The 18,968-nt window shown below is 49.6% G+C and overlaps 1 protein-coding gene across 2 annotated transcripts; it reads left to right on the forward strand.

The window, feature by feature from the left end:
• The first annotated feature begins 3,624 nt into the window (after window positions 1-3,624).
• On the forward strand, window positions 3,625-8,523 carry LOC101879704 (zinc finger protein ZIC 1). Of its 2 annotated transcripts, XM_005147021.3 has the most exons (3): window positions 3,625-5,268; window positions 6,481-6,644; window positions 7,166-8,523. In XM_005147021.3, the coding sequence occupies exons 1-3, from the start codon at window positions 4,293-4,295 to the stop codon at window positions 7,361-7,363; spliced, it is 1,338 nt and encodes a 445-aa protein (XP_005147078.1). In that variant the 5' UTR covers window positions 3,625-4,292; the 3' UTR covers window positions 7,364-8,523. The 2 variants fall into 2 exon arrangements, with proteins under 2 accessions (XP_005147078.1, XP_030903125.1); XM_031047265.2 differs by having other exon boundaries at window positions 6,481-7,217.
• Window positions 8,524-18,968: the final 10,445 nt, after the last annotated feature.

Consider the following 18,968-nt stretch of genomic DNA (forward strand, 5'->3'; position numbering starts at 1 on the left):
GGGTCTCAGCCGCTCCTCGGGCTCTGCGCGAAGTTGGCGGGGGCACCCATCTCCTTTGGCAGCTCCCCCGGACCTGCCCGCTGCGGGGTGGGTGGGGGATGGAGGGGGCCGGCCGCCTCCTGGGCTCCGTCCTTCCTGCACCCGCCTATAAAGAAGGGCGAGGGAGTGCATAGCTGGAGCGTTGACTCCCCCTGCGAGGCCCCCATGGCACTGGGTGCGGCGGTGGGCGAGGCACTGGGCGGGGAGCTCGTTCCCCGGGACGCCTCCCCATGGGGCATGCCATTGTCAACGCTCTTCGCCCTCTGCCCTCCGCCCGGGGCCCTCGGCCCCGCCTGGGCTGCCGCAGGACCCAGCCCGACCTGCCGCCTGCCCGGCCTCGCTGAGCCCTGCCGCTCTCGGAGCTGGGAGCACCTCCGCCCCACTCCGTGGACCCCCGCCATCCCGCGCTGCGCGGACCAACAAGCCGGTATTCCCCTTCGGACTCGGGGGGGCGAGCCCGGCGGCAGGTGTCAGAGCCCCCCTCGACGGCGCCCGGGCACTTCTTCCTCAACCCGGCGCCACCCGCCTCGGTACCGCCGGGAACCGGTCCCACGTGAGCGAGGGACGGCGGAGGCACTGCCCTCCCGCTCCGCTGGGCTCCAGTCCTTTTCCCCCAGGGTGGCCAAACCTCCTCCCGCCGGGCTCCCCCGAGGGCAGGGAGCACTGGTCCAGACCTTGGGCAGGTGATGGGGAATAGCCAGCGGTCCAGGCTGCCCAGGCAACCCCTGCTCCCAAGCACTTACCCCTGCGACCTGTTGAAGCCTTCCCCTTTTTCTGAACTAGCAAAAATAAAGGGAGGCGGGGGGAGGAAATAAAGAATGAAAGAAGAAAACAATAACACCTCCCCCCGCCAGAACCCACCACCTCTTTGGCTCTTCCATCGAGGCGGTCATCCTTCATTTCTTCTTTTCTTGCTTTCTGGAAGCAGTTAGGGAATGTATGATGAAGCAGAAATGAGCCGTCAGGATGATATTTTAATGGCTTATATGTCACGTTGGTGCATGTGGCTTTGAACTGGAGCAGCTTTCGTTTCCTGCAGAGAGCGCGCCGCAAATCCCACTTGATAACTTCTACAACCCACAACATTTTTTTTTTTTTTTTACATCCACTCTTACACTGTATATTTAGATATGCTTCCTAAAAATACCTTCTCGTCTGCCTTCCCGTATATTTTGCACCGACCTGGAATAATCACTGGGTTCCCTTGCACTGGGAGGCAGCCTATCCCTGGACTACCTAACTTTTTAGATCTCCTAATACCATTGCCCTGCTAAACTTGGCAATAACACTCACAGTCGTGTCCTTCTCCTAATTTTAGTAGTAAATCCAGAAAATCATGTAACACCCGCCTAAAGACCATGTCCACAGCCAGGCTCACTACTAGGGCGGGTATACCTGTTGCTATAAGCTACTGCAATTCCTTCGAATGGATTTGGCAAAATAAATACAAATTTATAGATTCAGCCCTACATTATTCTAAAAAAATCCCAAGCCGAAATAATCCTCCCCCCCCAACCTGTAAAACCTCCCAAGAGCCAAGGGAAATTACATAATGCATCTGCTTTGAAAGCGAGGTCTATACACCGAGCACAGGCAAACTGCATCTGCAGATAAACTTCAGCGAGACATTCTTTCAAGGCTCATCAAAGTTTATTTGCTGTTTGTTTGTTCTCTGGGTGCAATGGCCATTTTTATCCCTCTCGAAATGAGGCAGGTCTCACACGAGCAGGGTTCGCCCCGCAGCGCTGCCGGTTTCATTCCCAGTACCTGCGCTGAGGATCCTTACCGGAGCCTTTCATTAGGGAGGATGAGTTTAAAGTTTCTTTGTTTGGCACTAGGAATTGGAGGGGCTCGGACCGAGCTGCGAAGGAGGCAACTGAAGGGCTGAACAAAGGCGAAATGGATGGAGTCCGACTCTTAGCGAGCCTTTGGTGTTTTCGTTACTAGAAAATAATTAGAGCTAATGAATATGCAGGCGACTAAGTAAATAAATAATTTACTAGTTTCATACATGTATACACACACATGGTTACAGATGTAAGTGTATATGCACATAGGCACACAAAGACGTCTGCATTTTGAAGTTTCTAGAGATCCTGTCTTTTCTTTTTTCTTACTTCTTTTTTTAGTGCCGAAGCATCGTTTAAAATATTGTACAAATGTTGCTTAGCTTAATTGATTAAGCCACAAAGGATTCCTGCTTTTAAATACCATACTCATACCTTTCAACAATCATTTTAATATATAGTCAATGGGTCTTTGTAGCGAGAACAAAAAAGAACTATCCGCAGTTTTTCAATAGACTTTGAGCTGGGGAAAGACAGGTTAATCGAGGGTTGCATCTAGAAAACAACCAAGTGTTGTATGTTTGCACTGAATCCAAATGTCTGCATTTTTCTAACTAAATCAAAGGGAGTGTTATTTCTTTTTCTGCTCACTCATCTGAAGGTAAGTAAATTTTCTCTGGCGATCAAAAGCCTGGTCAGCAACAAAGACACCGCCTGCTTTTTCCACCGTCCTGGTGTGGCAAGTTGAGGAATTTCAATAACTGTGACAAGGGTGACTGATTTGTGAACTAGAAAAGGTTTGAATGTCAGAAAATTTACATTGCTCCTATCGAGGATTTTAAATAAATTTTTCAAAAGACAGAGAGAGAGAAAGAGAGAGAATAAGTATCTGAGAATTTCATGCAGCAGTAGGAGAAACAATGTAGGTTTGGGAAATTTACAGTTTTACCTGAATGAAAGAGACTCCGTAAAAAGAGAGCGAGAGAAAGGGAGAGAGAGAGAGAAAGGAGAAAGAAAATAACAAAAAAGAGGCGAAACAACAACAACAAAAGTAGAAAGTTAAGAGTTCTCACCCACCTGCGTTTTGATGGGTGCAGAAAACAAGATTTATTTCAGAAACCTGATGGAGGGATAGAGTCAGTACTCACAGAAATCACGCCTGGTATTTAAAAATAAAATCAAATGCACCCAGCACCTACTCTCGGAGAGCTTCGGTTTTAAACAAGCGGAAAACAACTTCAAAAGAAGCGAGTCCCTACAGGGCTCCTCTGTTCAAAGGCTAAAAATTTGCTTAGTGATCTTAAAAATTCTGGATCACCAAGAAATCATTATTACCATCATTATCAGGGTGCAGGACAGAGAGGGGACAGAGAGAGGGAGACCGGGGGAGAAAATGACCTTAGTAAGAATCAAAGATTTTTTTTTTCTTAGCACACATACACACAAAAAGATGCGTTGGAAAATATTTCCGTAGAAGGAAAAAAAAAAAATAAGGCTTTATATATTAAAAAAAAGTTGGAGCTCCGCAGCCCCGTTCGCCAGGCGGGATGTCAGGGTGCTCACAATACCTGCGATTGATGAGGCGGACGGGCCAATCAACGGCGGGGGGCGGCCGCGCGCGCCCGTCGTTGGCGGGGCCGGGGGGAGTTACGCGAGGAAGGGGGAGCCGCCGTCGGCCAATGAGCGCCCACGTCCGCCCGCACGTCGCTCCGCCCCCGGCTCCCATTCATCAAGGGGGGGGACGGTGTCGTCTTTTCAATTCATTTATCTGCAGGAATGATTGCCGCTATCAGTCTCGCGTTCACCGCCCGGCTGAGGAGGTGAAAGTTTCTCCCCAGGAAGATAAACCGCAAAAGACAATATTGTGCATGATTTGCGCCTTTTTTTGCAAAGCGAAAAAAAAAAAAAAAAAAGGCCCCCCGAAAAAAAAAAACCGGGAGAGTGAGGGGAAGCTCGAAGAGGAGAGAGAAACAATCTCTCGGCCACTTTGCAACATTCCTATAGCCAAAAAAATCAGGGAAGGAAGTTTCTTTTTTGTTTTGTTTTTATTTTTTTTTTTATTTTTTGCTGCCCGTGTTGATCTCTCTGTTATTGTTATTTGCAGCCAGTTTATTTTTGAGCCCACCCAACCCCCCCTCCCCACTTAAACCTCCCTGAAAAGTCAAAGCAGAGAGACAGTGAATATTTTTGGGGCACATTTTTATTATTACTATTTGCAACGGCGAAGATTTCTTCCCCCCTTCAGCACCAGCCTCTTTTTTTTTTTCTTCTTCTCCCCCCCTTTTTTTTTCCTTCCCCCTGTGCTGATGCCGAAGGGGGTGTTTTTGATGTGGTTGCTTTGGTGGTGATCGTCGCTGACTTTCCAAAGAGGGTGTTTTCTCCGCTGCTGCTGCTGCTGCTGCTTCTCTCCGCGTTGTGTGTGTGCGCGCGTGCTTTTTTTTTGGTTGCTGCATCGACGCTGGGAAGATGCTTCTGGATGCTGGACCGCAGTATCCCGCCATAGGAGTCACTACCTTCGGATCCTCCCGCCACCACTCCACAGCCGATGTCACGGACAGAGAAGTGGGGCTGGGGATCAACCCCTTTGCCGACGGCATGGGCGCCTTCAAAATCAACCCCAGCACCCACGAGCTGGCCTCGGCCGGCCAGACCGCCTTCACCTCACAGGCGCCCGGCTACGCGGCGGCGGCCCTGGGGCACCACCACCACCCGACCCACGTTGGCTCCTACTCCAGCGCCGCTTTCAACTCCACTCGGGACTTTCTGTTCCGCAACCGTGGCTTCGGGGAAGCGGCTGCAGCCAGCGCCCAGCACAGCCTCTTCGCCTCCGCCGCCGGCAGCTTCGCCGGACCCCACGGACACACCGATGCCGCGGGACATATACTTTTCCCGGGGCTGCACGAGCAAGCCACCAGCCACGCTTCTCCTAACGTGGTGAACGGGCAGATGCGCCTGGGCTTCTCCGGAGACATGTACGGCAGACCCGATCAGTACGGCCAGGTCACCAGTCCCCGCTCCGAGCACTATGCCTCGACCCAGCTGCACGGCTACGGCCACATGAACATGAACATGGCAGCCCACCACGGGGCAGGGGCCTTCTTTCGTTACATGCGGCAGCCCATCAAACAGGAACTCATTTGTAAGTGGATTGAGCCAGAGCAATTGTCAAACCCCAAAAAGTCCTGCAACAAAACTTTCAGCACGATGCACGAGCTGGTGACTCATGTCACGGTGGAGCACGTTGGAGGACCCGAGCAGTCCAATCACATATGTTTCTGGGAAGAGTGTCCAAGAGAAGGGAAACCTTTCAAGGCCAAATATAAACTTGTAAATCACATCAGAGTCCACACAGGTGAAAAACCTTTTCCCTGCCCTTTCCCAGGCTGTGGCAAAGTGTTTGCCAGATCAGAGAATCTCAAAATACACAAAAGAACTCATACAGGTACGGTAACCTTCTCTGTAGCTTTTCTCTCTGCGAGTGGAAGCGCCGAGCGCCGGGACAGGGCCGGAGGCGGGGGGGGGGGGGGGGGGGGGGGGGGGGGCGAGGGCGGCCGGGGCGCTGCTTGGTTAAGGCTCGTATAGGGAGAGGGGGGTACGGTCCAGGGCCATCGATTTTTCTGGGAGAAGCAGACTCGGAGCTCCGCTGCAAAACGAGCTCGATCATAGCCACACCAGCAGCAGCAACAAAAAGAAAATTATCCCAGCCGACGAGGAAGAGGGGAAGAAAGGCAGGGTTTGCTGCTGGGATTGTTTGGGGGGGGTTGAGGGGGGGGGGTGGTGGGGGAGGGAGAATCGTAGCAACCTGTCCTGTTTAAATTTATGGGTTTTAATTAATTGTTGTTCGGCAGTTTTGATCCTGGCATGATGAGAAATCGTGCTAAATATTGCAAGCAGCTCATCCGTCTCCTCTCTGCAATTCAGAGCTTGGTAAATATTTAATTCCGAGGAGCGATTTTAAATAAACCGAGCTCGGCGCTGTAGTGTGTTATTGTTGTGCGTAGAGACAGGCGCCGGGCTCCCTGAGAACTTTTCCCCACCGAGGGAGATGCAAATGCAGCAGCCTCTGGCCGGGAGAATCTCGCCCCCTGCTAACCACCCCCGAGTGCCGGCAGCCAGCGCCGCATTCCTGGGCGTTTTTGCAGGGGGTTGTAGGTCTGCTCTCTCATTGTGCTCCCCGGCCGGATAATTTTCAATATTGAAAAAAAAAAAAATACGGGGGAGGGGGCTGGGCTGGGTGGGAGCACAAAATATCACGAGAATGAGCTATAAAACCGGATACTAGACACTGAGGATTGTGTGTAAATACCACCACGCCTGCTGTCTCGCTTGGAGCATTGAGAGGAGGGAGAGGTGCCCATGTATAGGGCTGTTAATAAAATTCTTCCCTCTGAAGAAAAAAACCCCCGAAAAGTTAATTAATATATCCACCACTCACCACTCCTCCGAAATGGGAGCTGACCTGGGGTCGGAGGTGAGGAAAGGACAGAGAAGAGAAGCGAGATTGTGGGATTTTGAGCTTCGCTGAAGTTAGAAAGTTGCTAGTGTTTGAAATGGAGCCCCGTGCTTCCGTCCGGCCGTGCGAGGGGGACAATGAGCGATCCGGCCGGCCCTGCTTAATCAGATCCTTTTTTCCTCCCCATTTCCTCTGCAATAGGTGAAAAACCATTTAAGTGTGAATTCGAGGGCTGTGACAGGCGCTTTGCAAACAGCAGCGACCGCAAAAAGCACATGCATGTCCACACTTCCGACAAGCCCTATCTCTGCAAAATGTGTGACAAGTCCTACACGCACCCCAGCTCCCTCAGAAAGCACATGAAGGTAAATGGAGGGATCCTGATGTGCAGGGTTCGGACACCGCCTCAGCCTGGCCCACGGAAAGGGCTGCAGGGAGGGCGGGCAGGAGAGCCCGGGCCGGTGCTTGCGGGTGGAGAGCGCCCCGGGGCCGGCGGTTGCGGGGCTTCCCGTTGCTGCGGCCCGCTCCGAGACTGGGCCCAGCCCCGGCGTCTTCCCAGGGCCCGCCGGACCGCGCAGACCCCCGTCCGGCCTCGCTCAGCCCTGGTCCCTCGGGCATGGCCTTTTGTCGGTACGTTTTATGCGGGGACGGAAGGGGAGCTCTGCGAGGAAGCAGCTGGTGGGCCCTGCCTGATCTTCTCCTCCGGGCAGGGGCCGGGGCTGAAATAGGGGGGTGGCCCCGGGACCGGGACCTGCGGAGAGCCTCGGGGGGGGTGCCCGAGCCTGGAGCTCTACGCTGAGTCCCGTTGTCTAGCACATCCCGGGAACCGCCGACAGGGCCTCCGTCTTCCGCCCCTCTCTATTTCTGCCCGGGTTTTCTCTTGCAGGTCCATGAATCGTCATCACAGGGGTCCCAGCCTTCTCCCGCCGCCAGCTCAGGCTACGAGTCCTCCACCCCTCCAACCATCGTGTCTCCATCCACAGAAAACCAGACCGCCAGCTCCTTATCCCCTTCCTCCTCCGCAGTCCACCACACGTCCAGCCACAGCACGCTTACATCAAATTTTAACGAATGGTACGTCTAAAACGCTAAAACAAACCAACAAAAAACCACAAACCGAAACAAACAAAAAAAGCCCCAAGCGAGCAAACAAATACCCTATTTAAAGACTCCAAAAATAATGAACATTTTGAAATCAAAATTTAAATAAGCAAACAAAAAAAAAAATGCTGCCTGTAGACCCAGGACTGAGTAAAATGAAGACTCATTTTTTATTTTTCTTGGGTTTTTTTTTTTAATTTTTCCTTTCTTCTCCCTTTTTATTTATCTTTATCTCTTTCTTTTTCTCTTCCTTTTTTTTTTTCTTTTTTTTTGTGACTGTTCTGCTCTGCTCTGTTCCAAGGCTTGATAGGCGAAGGGGTTAGTAGAATGCATAAGAAGACAAGGTTACCAGGGCAAATGCCAACTGTGTAGGGCTTTACTGGAAACCACTGATTAGAGATCTCCAACTGCATGTCTGCTCAGGCAGCGGCCTTCCCCCCATCCCCTCTTGTAAATACAGAATTATTAGCTTCAGAAACAAAACAACAACAACAAAAAATGTACTGTTTGATTTTGTAAATAGTTATATCGCAAGTTGAATAAGGGGATATGTGGATTTGTGGTCTTTGCATATATGTGGGGGGAGGGGCGGGCGGGCGGGAACTGCGGCGGGGGGGCGGAGGTGGGGGGGGGCAGAGGGAAGAGGTAGAAATTCAACTATTTGTACTGAATGGCAAGAATGTTCTAGTAAATGTGTACCAAAATGTGAATTACTTTGTATTATTACAGTCTAAACGTCGATCTAACAGAATATTATTGGTATTAATGTGCTTTTTTGTATAAAGTGCAACATTTCGTCCCAAAGTCCAGTCTAAGTAGTGCAGTAAAATGTTGTTACACGTCCTGTCAAGAAATTCGTATAGTGAAAGCCTGGATCTGCGTGTCAAACTGTTACATTTGTTTATGTAAAGTGATATTAAAAAAAAAAAAGATATAAACTATATCTGTCCGTTGCTTTTGGCAAATACAAGAACATAATGTATATAAATCCTAATTTCCATATTTATCCGCATGTAAAGGTCCGGTTATACATGTTACAAGATATTCAATATTTATGGCTAGAAGAATTGGTATGTAAAATTTAGTTTACAGAACTGTTTGGTAACATTTCGTACCTTATTAAAGATTCTTAAATCCCACAAATTGTGGTAGGAATTCTTATTCACTAAGTCAACCTGCGGCAACTCCAACTAGCTTTAGGATATTAGAATAAAACTGTCCCAGTTTTTCACTGCTTTCCATTATGTCATCACTAAAGCAGCGAAGGTGATATAAATGTGATAAATGAAAGGATCCCTGCTGGCATTACTATAGTGTGTAATTAGTATTTATATCAAAATTTATGAAACAAATTTTCGGCCGCAGTATAATTTAAATGACCTTTGCAGACATAGAATAACAACCATAAAAATAACAGAAATAGATTGCATGTGCTACATAAATATTAATGTGGGGAATTGTTACACGAGAAGTGCTGCATTCTACTCCAACACTGCCCATGAATCTGCATAGACTGGGTCTCTAAATTAAATTAATTCGGATAACATATATTAGGAGATTTAAAACAGAGGAGATTTCTGTTGCTATTTTAATTTAAGGCATTTATGACCATAACTAATTCTCAGGCAGTGGATTCATGACTTTCCTTGGGCCTTTTACTCTAGGAAGTACAGCATTGTTTCATGAAGGCTGTTGTTGATGGGTGCATTTTTTTCCCTTCTTGTTTTTTTTTTTTTTTTGTTTGTGTGTTTTGTTTTGTTGGTTTTTTTTTTGGCTGATATTCCTTAAAACGTGATGTTAATTTAAATCAATTACTGCTTATGTTATGTTATTATTATTACTATAATTTTGCCAGTGTTAATAGCTTTCTAAAAAAATAAATCTAGGGAATAAGAATTATTTTATGTAATTTGATTATCTTCCTATCTCTTTTATTTATTTCTCATTTACTTAAGAAATTCGTTCCATTGGATGGCGTTGATACAGTAAATTTGTAAATGAGAAGACAATATAAAAAATCTAAATTACTTGTGCTTAATGACTGTAGCAGAACGCCTTTTCTCTAAATCAGATTGTCTTCCTTGCAGTTTAGTTTGATAGATTTGCAAGCTGCACTGCTTCCACTAACTTAGCTACGGTTGTTGAAACTGTTGGGCTTTGTTCCTGGTTGTAGCTTGCATGATCGCCCCATTAAGCAGACAACATATCAACAGACAGCACAAATCATGAGGTTGGCTAAAGCTGCGAGGGCTTGTGATATGTCATAGAGTGAATTGCACAAACTGACCTTCCAGTAGACCAGGATGACACTTTAACAGCTTCTTTAAAGAAATATTATGTGTACAGCGAGTCAATAGCCATATTAACTGCTCTGGGGGAGGGGGTGCTGGGGAAGCCGTTCTCCGCTTGTACCCGTGTGGGTGCTCCGCAGCCCCGGCTCTAACTCCCCGCCCCGAGCCCAGCCGCCTCTCCCACAGCAAAACACCGCAGTATTTCCTTTGTTCTTAACATTTGGGGATCTCCCTCGCAGCTCTTCCACTGCCCCAAAGCACCACTCTCACCCCTCCCCCTCCAAAAAAAAAAAAGTTTGCCTTGATTAGTTGAAGCCCCACTCCTGCCAGCTCAGCATCACCGTCTGCTCCCCGCAGCACCCGTGGGAAGGCTTCGCTTTAACTTTAGTTTCTACCAAATGTTGTTATTATAAGGCTAATATCAGTTTTCAATGAAAAGAGCGCCACCTTGCAGGGTTTGGCGAGATAGAAAAAGTTGGAACTCGGTGGGACCCAGGCAGAAAGTGTTGGTACTTGAGGAAATATAACGCACCGACCGGGAGAAAAAGCCAGGGGAAAAATATATTTCATGCGCCGAAAACATGTCTGCGAATCTTTCAGGTTGACTGTCCCGCCGAGCTGGCCAGAGAGCGGTTTTAAGAAAACACCTTGAGCGTGGTTAGGAAAAAAAAAAAGAATCCAATCGTAGAGATAGTCTCACCCATCTCACTATAAAATAAACCCGGAGAAACGTGGTGGGGGTGATATATTTTCAAGATGCGTTGTGCAAGTTCCTTTGAATTTGTATAAAGTCCCTAGCGGTCGCTTAACGCAGATCTGTTGCGACTTGTGTGTGTCGGAGCCCTTGTTTAATGAGCATTCTGTTAAACTTTTGGTCTGAGTTTTGTCTGAGCGTCCTGAAAGACGTCCTGAAAGAATGTTTTTAGTGGTGGTGTTGCTGCTGCTGATTCTTTATCTGGGCCGGGGAACACGATGCAATCCCCGTTGTTCTCCGTCCCGTGTACGTTCTGAATTAGCGACGAGCACTGGTGCTGGAATTGCTAAGGCGAAATTCCAGTCCACGACATGGATGTGCTGTTCGCTTGGCTCTGGAGAGGGAAGAGCTGCATTGAGACCCCCAGCCGAGAGAGGGGTGGGTTTGCAGGCAGAGGTGGTGAGGCGCCTCTCGGCTGTTCCTATACTCTTTCAGTCCCTACAGCCAACTTCACCCCAGCAAGAGCCCTTTGCGGATTTACTGACGAGGGCTTGCGGGGAGAAACGCGAACTCCAGCTCTCCAGCCTCGACGGGGGCCCTGGTTTTCTTTCTAACGTATGGCTCTTTGGATGCTGCAGGGGTACTTTTCCTATGTGGGTTATTCAGTTTCGAAATAGGCGGAGGCTGCCTGCCGAGCTCAGGGCAGGCCGTGTCGGCATTCCCGCGCCGGTCCTCGCTGCCTTTTCCGTGGCAGCTAAACCGCTGGGGCCGCCGTCCGCAGGCTCCGAGTCCGCGGAGGCTCCTGCCCCCGAGGGGAGCATTTTGAGATACCCATCGCAGCACGGCGGTGCTCGGGAAGCGTGCAGGACACAGCTCGGGGCGGGAGAGAGTGCAGGGAGCTCTGTGTGTGCTGTCACCTCTCGGGCGATGTGCCCGCGGGGCCACGCAGAACCCCCTGGCTCGGCTTGTGCTGTTTGGACGCAGAAAGTTAAATGAAAAACAATAATCGTGCGCTTCCAGTTCCCCCTCGAAAGACTCGCCTTTCAGGTCGCATTAATGGCTTGTGAATGATCGCTTGAATTTTTTAAAAGGCTAGTCCGGCATTCATAAGACAAAGTTAGCTTCTCTAAAGCAGTCACTGTTTGAAATGAGGGCACACACTCCGTGCTGGCCTCGACTTTTATCGCCCTTGTGTTAGCCGTAAGAAAGTAGCAGTCCCTGGACTGATGCGCTTAGCTTTGCGACTTTTATTTACTGATTTTCTGACCCCCCACTGGTAAACGGCTACGACTTCATAAGTTCTCCACACGTCCAGAGCACTTGCTCCTTTCGGGGCAACTTTCGAAGGGAGTTGATGCGCAGGCCGGTGCCGCGGGATTCCAGGGAGCCCCGGGGCGCGCCCGGGTCGGCAGGAGCTCCTTCTCAGAGCTGGAACCCCGCTATAAAAACCCCCGTCCTGCAGGCAGGGCGCGGGAGGAGATTCCCTCTGGAGAAGGCTGTTGACCCGAGGCAGTGTTTCAAGTGACCTGATGCTGAGAAAGCCGGTGTGCATTTTACCGCTAGACCTCTGAGGGAAAGGGTTTGTGAGCTGTATTCGCGGGAAGGAGGCTGTACCCTTCCCTGGGCACGTTATTTACCACCGGTGTAAGATGCGCATATGTATGTGCACACCCGCGCACCCCGTTCACACTAAGCAGCTTGTCCGTGTGCCAGCACACGGGTGTGCCTGCCCGTGCCTGCGGGTGGGTAGCGCCCGCTGTCCCGCGTACTCGTGCGCGCTCTGCACCTCAAAATAAAGGATCAATCTCCGTCGCTAAACGCGGTGTTTCCGAGAGAACCAGCACGTTATCCCCCCAAATGTAGCATTCTTACCCCTAGCTGGGGTTTGTTGCTGGGTAGAGGCCGGGGAGTATGTGCAGGCCTGCTAGGGGCCGGGCGCTGCCGCGCACCTCGTCCGGCGGAGTGGCTCCGCAGCACCCGTTCTCCGCTCCTGGCCGCGGGCTGCCACCGTAGGAGCCGGGGATTCCACGGTGGGGACAGGCACGGTCTGTTTCGTGGATATAATCCGCAGGTCACACGGTCACTGCTGCAGATGCACACATGCTTACCGGAGTCAGCATTCGCATTACTGGCTTTATCAGATATATACACCTATATAAATACACATACATGTCTTGATCTATATTTATGCGTAAAGAAAGAGCAGTGTTTCTAGAAAGACACATGTTCATGCGTTTATATGGAGGTATACTTTTAAAGGTTCGTGTAAGCTCTATTATTTAATGCAAATGTCTAGGTACTGTGGATCGCGTTTGTAACAAGACGGGTGTATTTTCCAAATTCGCCAGGAAAGATTAATAACTGAGATACCTATTTTGAACTAGGCACAGGGGAGATTTGTTCAGCTTGCTGAAAGTACTAAAGTGGGTTCCGTTTAACTGCAAAGAGGCTGCGTTTTAGGGTGCATTGTTTATTAAAAATGGCCAATGGTTTTGTTTTTTTTTTATTTTGCATCAAATTATTTTTTCGCTGCTAAAGTCTATAGGTCAGATTTGGTTCATCTTCGATAACAAGAAACACGATCCTGTGAAGCGAAGGGGCTATTTTTACCGTGCAGCTGGAAGCTGTCATCAATTCGTAACATTTATTTCGGCTTTAGAACGATAGTATAAAATAGCATGAAGTTTCCAGATGACGCCCGTACTGCAGACAGGATTTTTCAAGTATAATAAATCAAATTAATTACCTTTTTAGCTATATACGATCATACTACCTCTCTATGACACTGCTATTAGAAAAATGCTCCGTGTGTGCTTCTGTGATTGTGCATGTGTTTACATCTCGGGACCCACCCGGAATGCGCTGCCTGGGGGTGGCTGGAGAGAGGCAGAGCACACGATCGGCGGGACATACGCCAGACAACGTCCACGCATGCCCCTTCCCACTACAGGGGCAAAACTTTGCTTAGTCAGAACCTGGGAGTTGCCTGCTTTCAAGGACTTTAAGATCCTTTCGGATCTTTCTCACTTCCCCAGATCACGTGAAGAACACGGCCAAAAAGGGTGGAGGGAGTGAGGGGGGAAATTAAAAGAAGGAATGGAAGGAGCCGTCCACACCAACAACCGTCAGCCCTGCCCGCCGGCACATGTGTTCTGTGTCGGGGGCCGGGGACACCGGTAGATGTGGGGCTGCTCGGCCGGGGTACGGTTCCTGGAAATCGCGGCGATGTGCGAGGGCTGTGCGAGGGCCGTGTGAGTGTGCGTGCGTGTGCGTGTAGATGTCTGTGCGTGTGTGTGTGCGCTCCCCGGCGGCAGCCCAGGCAGCGCATGCGCGCCCACGGCCCTGCTCCACGTGCTGTTGAATATTTATGACTCTCACCGCGGAAGGTAACAGCATCCGCCTCCGCGCCCGCGCAGGGCAGCGCCGCCGCACGTGCCGCCCGCACACCCCGCGCCAGCAGCTCCTCCAGGGCTTCCCGTCCCGTCCCGCTCGGGGCTGCTCCTGCTGCGCCTCCCGCCCTGATCCCACCTGTGCGCCCGGGAAGGCACTGTCCCCATCTTTGCCTTCCCGGGCAAACGCAACCTTCCTTTAAGGGGTGCTCCAGCAAATCACCGCCAGCTCCGCAGAGCGATTCTCGGCCCCAGGGTCCGCCAGCCGGGTGGCTTTGGGTGGGTTTATGTGGGAAAACGTGACAGGGGCGTCCGCCAGAAAAGTACAGTCCCGGGGGAAGGGAGAAAGGTTCTCGTAATGGATTCCTTTCTGTCTCGATCCTCTTAGTAAAACCTCATTATATTGTATGGCCCGTCATATTTTATTGCTGATATATCGACATCATATGATAGATCCGAGGAATGAACGCAGGGTCTTGGCATTTATTCCATTTGTAGGCAGCAGGGATTTACGGTTGGTCCTTTTTTTTTTAACAGATAGTAGTAATTCCCAGCACTCATTGTTCAGCGGCACAAAGTGATTTTAAAGCCTTTTGTACGGTGGCAAAATTACATCCCATGTTATCAGAAAAGTGCTTCTCAATCTTCCTAAGGAGGTGGGTCTTTCTTTACCTTCAGAGCTCGGTGGGGAGCGGGTAGAACGGAGGCAGGAGGCCACCAAAGGCTACCGAGCACACCTGGGCGCATTGCCCAGGTGCGGGCACTGCCGCGGCCACGCTGCCCGGCCCGGCCCTCTGAAGTTCCCAGAAAGGCCTCTCCGGATGGAACAGAACTGGCTGGAAATCTCCCAGCTACAGATCCCTCTCCACACCCTCTTCTTCTCCCCCTCCGCCACAACCCACTCCTCTCCATTGCCTCCCATCTCCTCCTTGCCCGGCGCTGCAGACGGAAGCGCACCCATCGGTGTGTGCACAGGGCTGGGCTGTGAAAGTCCCTCTGAACAGCATCTTGAGAGTCCGCGGTCCCCTCCCCTCCTGTCTGAGGTTACCTGCTTACCCTGGCCAACTACAAGAGGCAAGAATAAAGCCTATGTCCATCATGTCGCCTGTTCATTTCAGAAAGTGCAGATTCCGACCTCAGTTCCCCCAGTGGAAGCTTGCTTCGGGCTCTCACTGTGAGCACCATTTACTCCAACCTTTACACAGATGTGTATGGACGTATATTTTTTCCTTCCAATCTTTTTTTTTTCTTTCATTTACCCCCTTAGCCGAAGGGGAAGCCCCCCGGCATTTGCAGGGGGCTCAGGGGGCGTTCAAGGGGCGGGGGGCACCGGGGTACACACCTGAGACACATGCCCACACCTTCACTGCGGAACCCACTCCCCCACGTAACTCCCAAGAAAACTGTTGATCCCAAGCGCGAGGCTGAACCTTTGCGTTTAGTGCTTATGGCTGCGTAGCTTCCTCCTTCCCTCCCACCCAGCTCATTTCTTTTCCCCCGGGTTCGTCTTTCCGTTGTGCTTTCAGAGCTGCCTGGGTCCCCCCGCGGCAGCTGTGGGGCAGGCTCAGGGAGCGGGCTTTGCGCCGGGACACGACAGCGGAGCGTTTGCAGCGGCGGCAGAGAAGGGGGACGAGCCTACATTTTATAGCCAGCTGGACCAGCACAGGCTCTATTATTACTCCTATTATTATTGTTATTGTTATTATTATTACATTCAATTTAAAATTAGCCCATTGTAACTTGGAAAGCGACTGTACATTTACCTTAAACCTGATTTCTTTCCTAGCCAATGGTGGCAGGGGCCGGCTAGCCTGTCCCTCCGGAGCATTAACCCTTGTCGCTAGCTGGAGTGAGTGAGGAGCTGAGGTCTGGCCCTGAGGAGCTATGTGTATAGATCTGGCACAGCTTTGCTCCCTTAACTCCTGGATCTTTGTTTTGGTGGCGACCAGGGAGAGCAGGGAGCGCTGTGCTCGCATTTCCCTCTGGCTTTTACACACACACGCACACACACACAAATCCCCCTTTCCAACTTTCTGGCTTTTGCGCTTTCCTTCCATTTTTTTTTTCACTTCTCAGACCTACTGGCAGCACTTGCCGAGATCTAGATCCCCGCCGTGGTAAGTGATACTTTTCTCCATTGCAAAACTCGCTCAGCTCTCGGCTCGCTGTCCCAGGGATGGGTGTAGAAGTTGTATTTGTTTGGAACAGAATTGCCCAACCCCAGTGGTTTCACGTCAAGCAGCACAGAGTAAAACTATTGTCGTGTGTTAACTCTGAATGGGAACAAACAGACCAAATAATCATTGCTGGCTCAGACAGTAGCATGGCACTAATGTCATTCTTTTTAAGTTTGCAAAGCAACTTTTTTTTTTTTTTTAATGGTGAAAGCGAGCCTGTGTTTTGGGTCTGCTCTTGATATTTACAATACACACCGGACCATAACAAACTATAAAAAGAATGCAGCTGCCATATGTGCTTTGTGAACATACAATTATGGTTGGGGAGGTTCATGCATTCAATCTAAGTGTTGCAGACACACTGATACCACTCCGCAAGGTCCGTGCTATACCTGAAAACTCACTCCATATTTGGGGGGAGGGGTCGGACAGGCGTTACATTTTCAAAACGTCTTTCTCCTTTTTTTTTTTTTTTTTTAAATCAACTACAGTAAATGCCTCCTGGACGTTTATTTTTAATGTACAGTCTGCAGCTCTGACTGGATCAAATTCACGATTATTCAGATGAGGTTGGATTTGAATAACTTGCTGGTTTATCTCTCCCGCCCTCCCCCATCACCCTACCCCTCTTTTTTTTTTTTGTTTGTTTTAAAAATTAAGAAAATTAAGAGAACCGCTGAGTCCGGCTGACCTTTGACATAATTTACCAGGAGACCGTTCGCAAATGAGAACTGGATAAATTAGACGCTCTAGTTCTCCGGGTAAAGCGATACTCAGCGCCTGGCTTCCACCGAAGGGAGCCAGGGCAGGGGCTACCCCGCGGCCTGGGGGCCCTTAGGGCGGCGGCGGGAGGACGGTCCCGGCGGAGGGGCGCGGAGAGCCTCCGGGGACCGCCAAGTTCAGGGCACGTCCTCCTTGCCTAAAGCCGCCCCTGCGCGCCGCTGAGAAACAAGCCTGATAACCGCATGCTAATAATTCCCCTCTCGCACGTCCCTGCTCCGCAATCGCGTGGAGCCCGCGGGTGCGCACGACTGAGAGGTCGGGCCCCGGTGGCTCCGGCCCTGTGCTGCAGCCGCACTGCTCTGCTCTCGAGCTCTTCCCGGCCTCGGGGAGCCGGAGCCGGGAGCGATCCTCAGCTTCCTTCCCTGAGTAGTTATCGATCTACTGCGCGGCTGGGCTCCGCGGGCAGCGGCGAGGGCGCGGAGCGGGCGGGCGGGAGGGCTGGCGGCCCGGGGACTCGGTGCCAGGGCGCCAGCAAGCGCGGCCCCTGGCCCTGCCTTATTAGCTTGTCAGAGTTTGTCTCGTTAAGTTGTGCAGGACGCTACTCACATGACAAGGCAAAGGCAAACTCTGGAGAGGGCTTAATCTTCAAAAGTTGCTGTCAATAAAACCCCCAAACAACCAGAACCCAAGAAACAACCAAACAAAAAAAAAAAAAACCCAAACAGCACCCCCACAAAGAAAAAAAGAAAAAGAAAAAAAAGGAAGGAAGGAACAAAAAAGGGAAGGAAACGGCGTTTTGTGTTTTAGCCGATCATTTGTTGAGCATCTGCGGTTACTGTTGCTCTGCTCATTCAGGCTTGCTAAGGGACTGCTGTTTTAGAGGCAACGGAGCGTTTTCCAAACTCAGGCTAATGTCTTTCCCCTCCCTAAGGAAGAGGTGAGAGCCATTCCTTTCCTGCGGTAGGGGGAAGTGCCCGATCCTCAGCTCCTTAGGAAAAATTTCCAGCTGAAGCAGGACAGAGTGCCCTGAAGACAGCGATCTCCCCCAGTCTAATGAGTCGCCTCTCCTAATAAATGATGCCTCTGCTCAGGTTCCTCAGTGGTCTGCAGCTGAGCCCGGGAGAATTTGATCCTTTATTTGAAGATGTGTTTTAATAAAGCTGCTGTAACATTGGTATTTTATTAGGAGGTTATTGTTTCCAAATTAATATGTAACCTATGAGGAAATCTATCCTACCAAACTAGATTCACCTCTATGCACGCCTTTCTACATTCACATGCATTTTACAACTAAGAACCTAGCTCCACTTTTCCCTGCATCATCAGACCATTAATTTGCTGGGGAGCTAGCTGTTTCATCCGGATGGATATAATTCTGAATAAACTCAAAAGAAATGCAAAAACATATGCTTTTCTGTTACCCCCTTCCCCCCCATTTTTATTTTCTTTCCTTCTTAGTTGTTCTGTGTTGAGCAATGCCTTCAGAAACTTCATTATCCAAAAGGCAGACCTAGGGGGCAGAGACTTTGGGAACAGTTCTCTTTTATACCAAAACTTCCTAGACTTAGAGCAGGGTTAAACATGTCCTCAAATCTGCACCTTCTGGGAGGAAATGAATGATGTGCCAGACACTATATTTCTAGTCAAAAAATATAAACCAAATGCGGTAAGTTTCGGAATTCTTTTTCAGGCCCATTTTCTGTGCATATTTTACAGTCAGAATGTAAAAGGGTTACCTCAGAAGTTGATAAAACCCCTATGTAGATGCTACTGTATATCTCTTCATTTTATTTCAAGTGGATTTTACTAAAAATTCATAGCAAAAAAAAAAAAAAAGGAGAGCCACCCCAACAGGATACCTTTGCAGGCTGCAGGCTAAGCAAGCTCAAATAGCTCACATGGTAGAAACAAACGTAAACTAGGTGTAATACTGCTGAAAGAATAACATTCTTCCCCCTCCTGTCCCCCTACTCCCCCTCAAACAGGTATTGTTTTGCACTTACAATTTCACCTTTCTTTGACTTTCTTGAATGGTGCGAATTTACACTTAAGTCAGCACGAAGCATTGTAACAGAGGGTGTTTGCAGTGGAATTTTAGGTTTTAAAGTATTGTACATTAAAAAAAACCTCATAACAGAGCAAGTGTATTTTCTGTTTGACATCTGAAAGAACTATCATTTAGGAAATACCTTGAAAATACTAATTAATCTGCTAGATAATGTAAGTGCTGAATAGTAATGTGTTTCCACTAGCTCTACAATACAAATCAAGCAATGTTGTAAATGCCATATAATCAATAAATCAAGAATTTGTA

Source organism: Melopsittacus undulatus, chromosome 6 (genome assembly GCF_012275295.1).
Source record: "Melopsittacus undulatus isolate bMelUnd1 chromosome 6, bMelUnd1.mat.Z, whole genome shotgun sequence".
NCBI classification, from domain to species: Eukaryota; Metazoa; Chordata; class Aves; order Psittaciformes; family Psittaculidae; genus Melopsittacus; species Melopsittacus undulatus.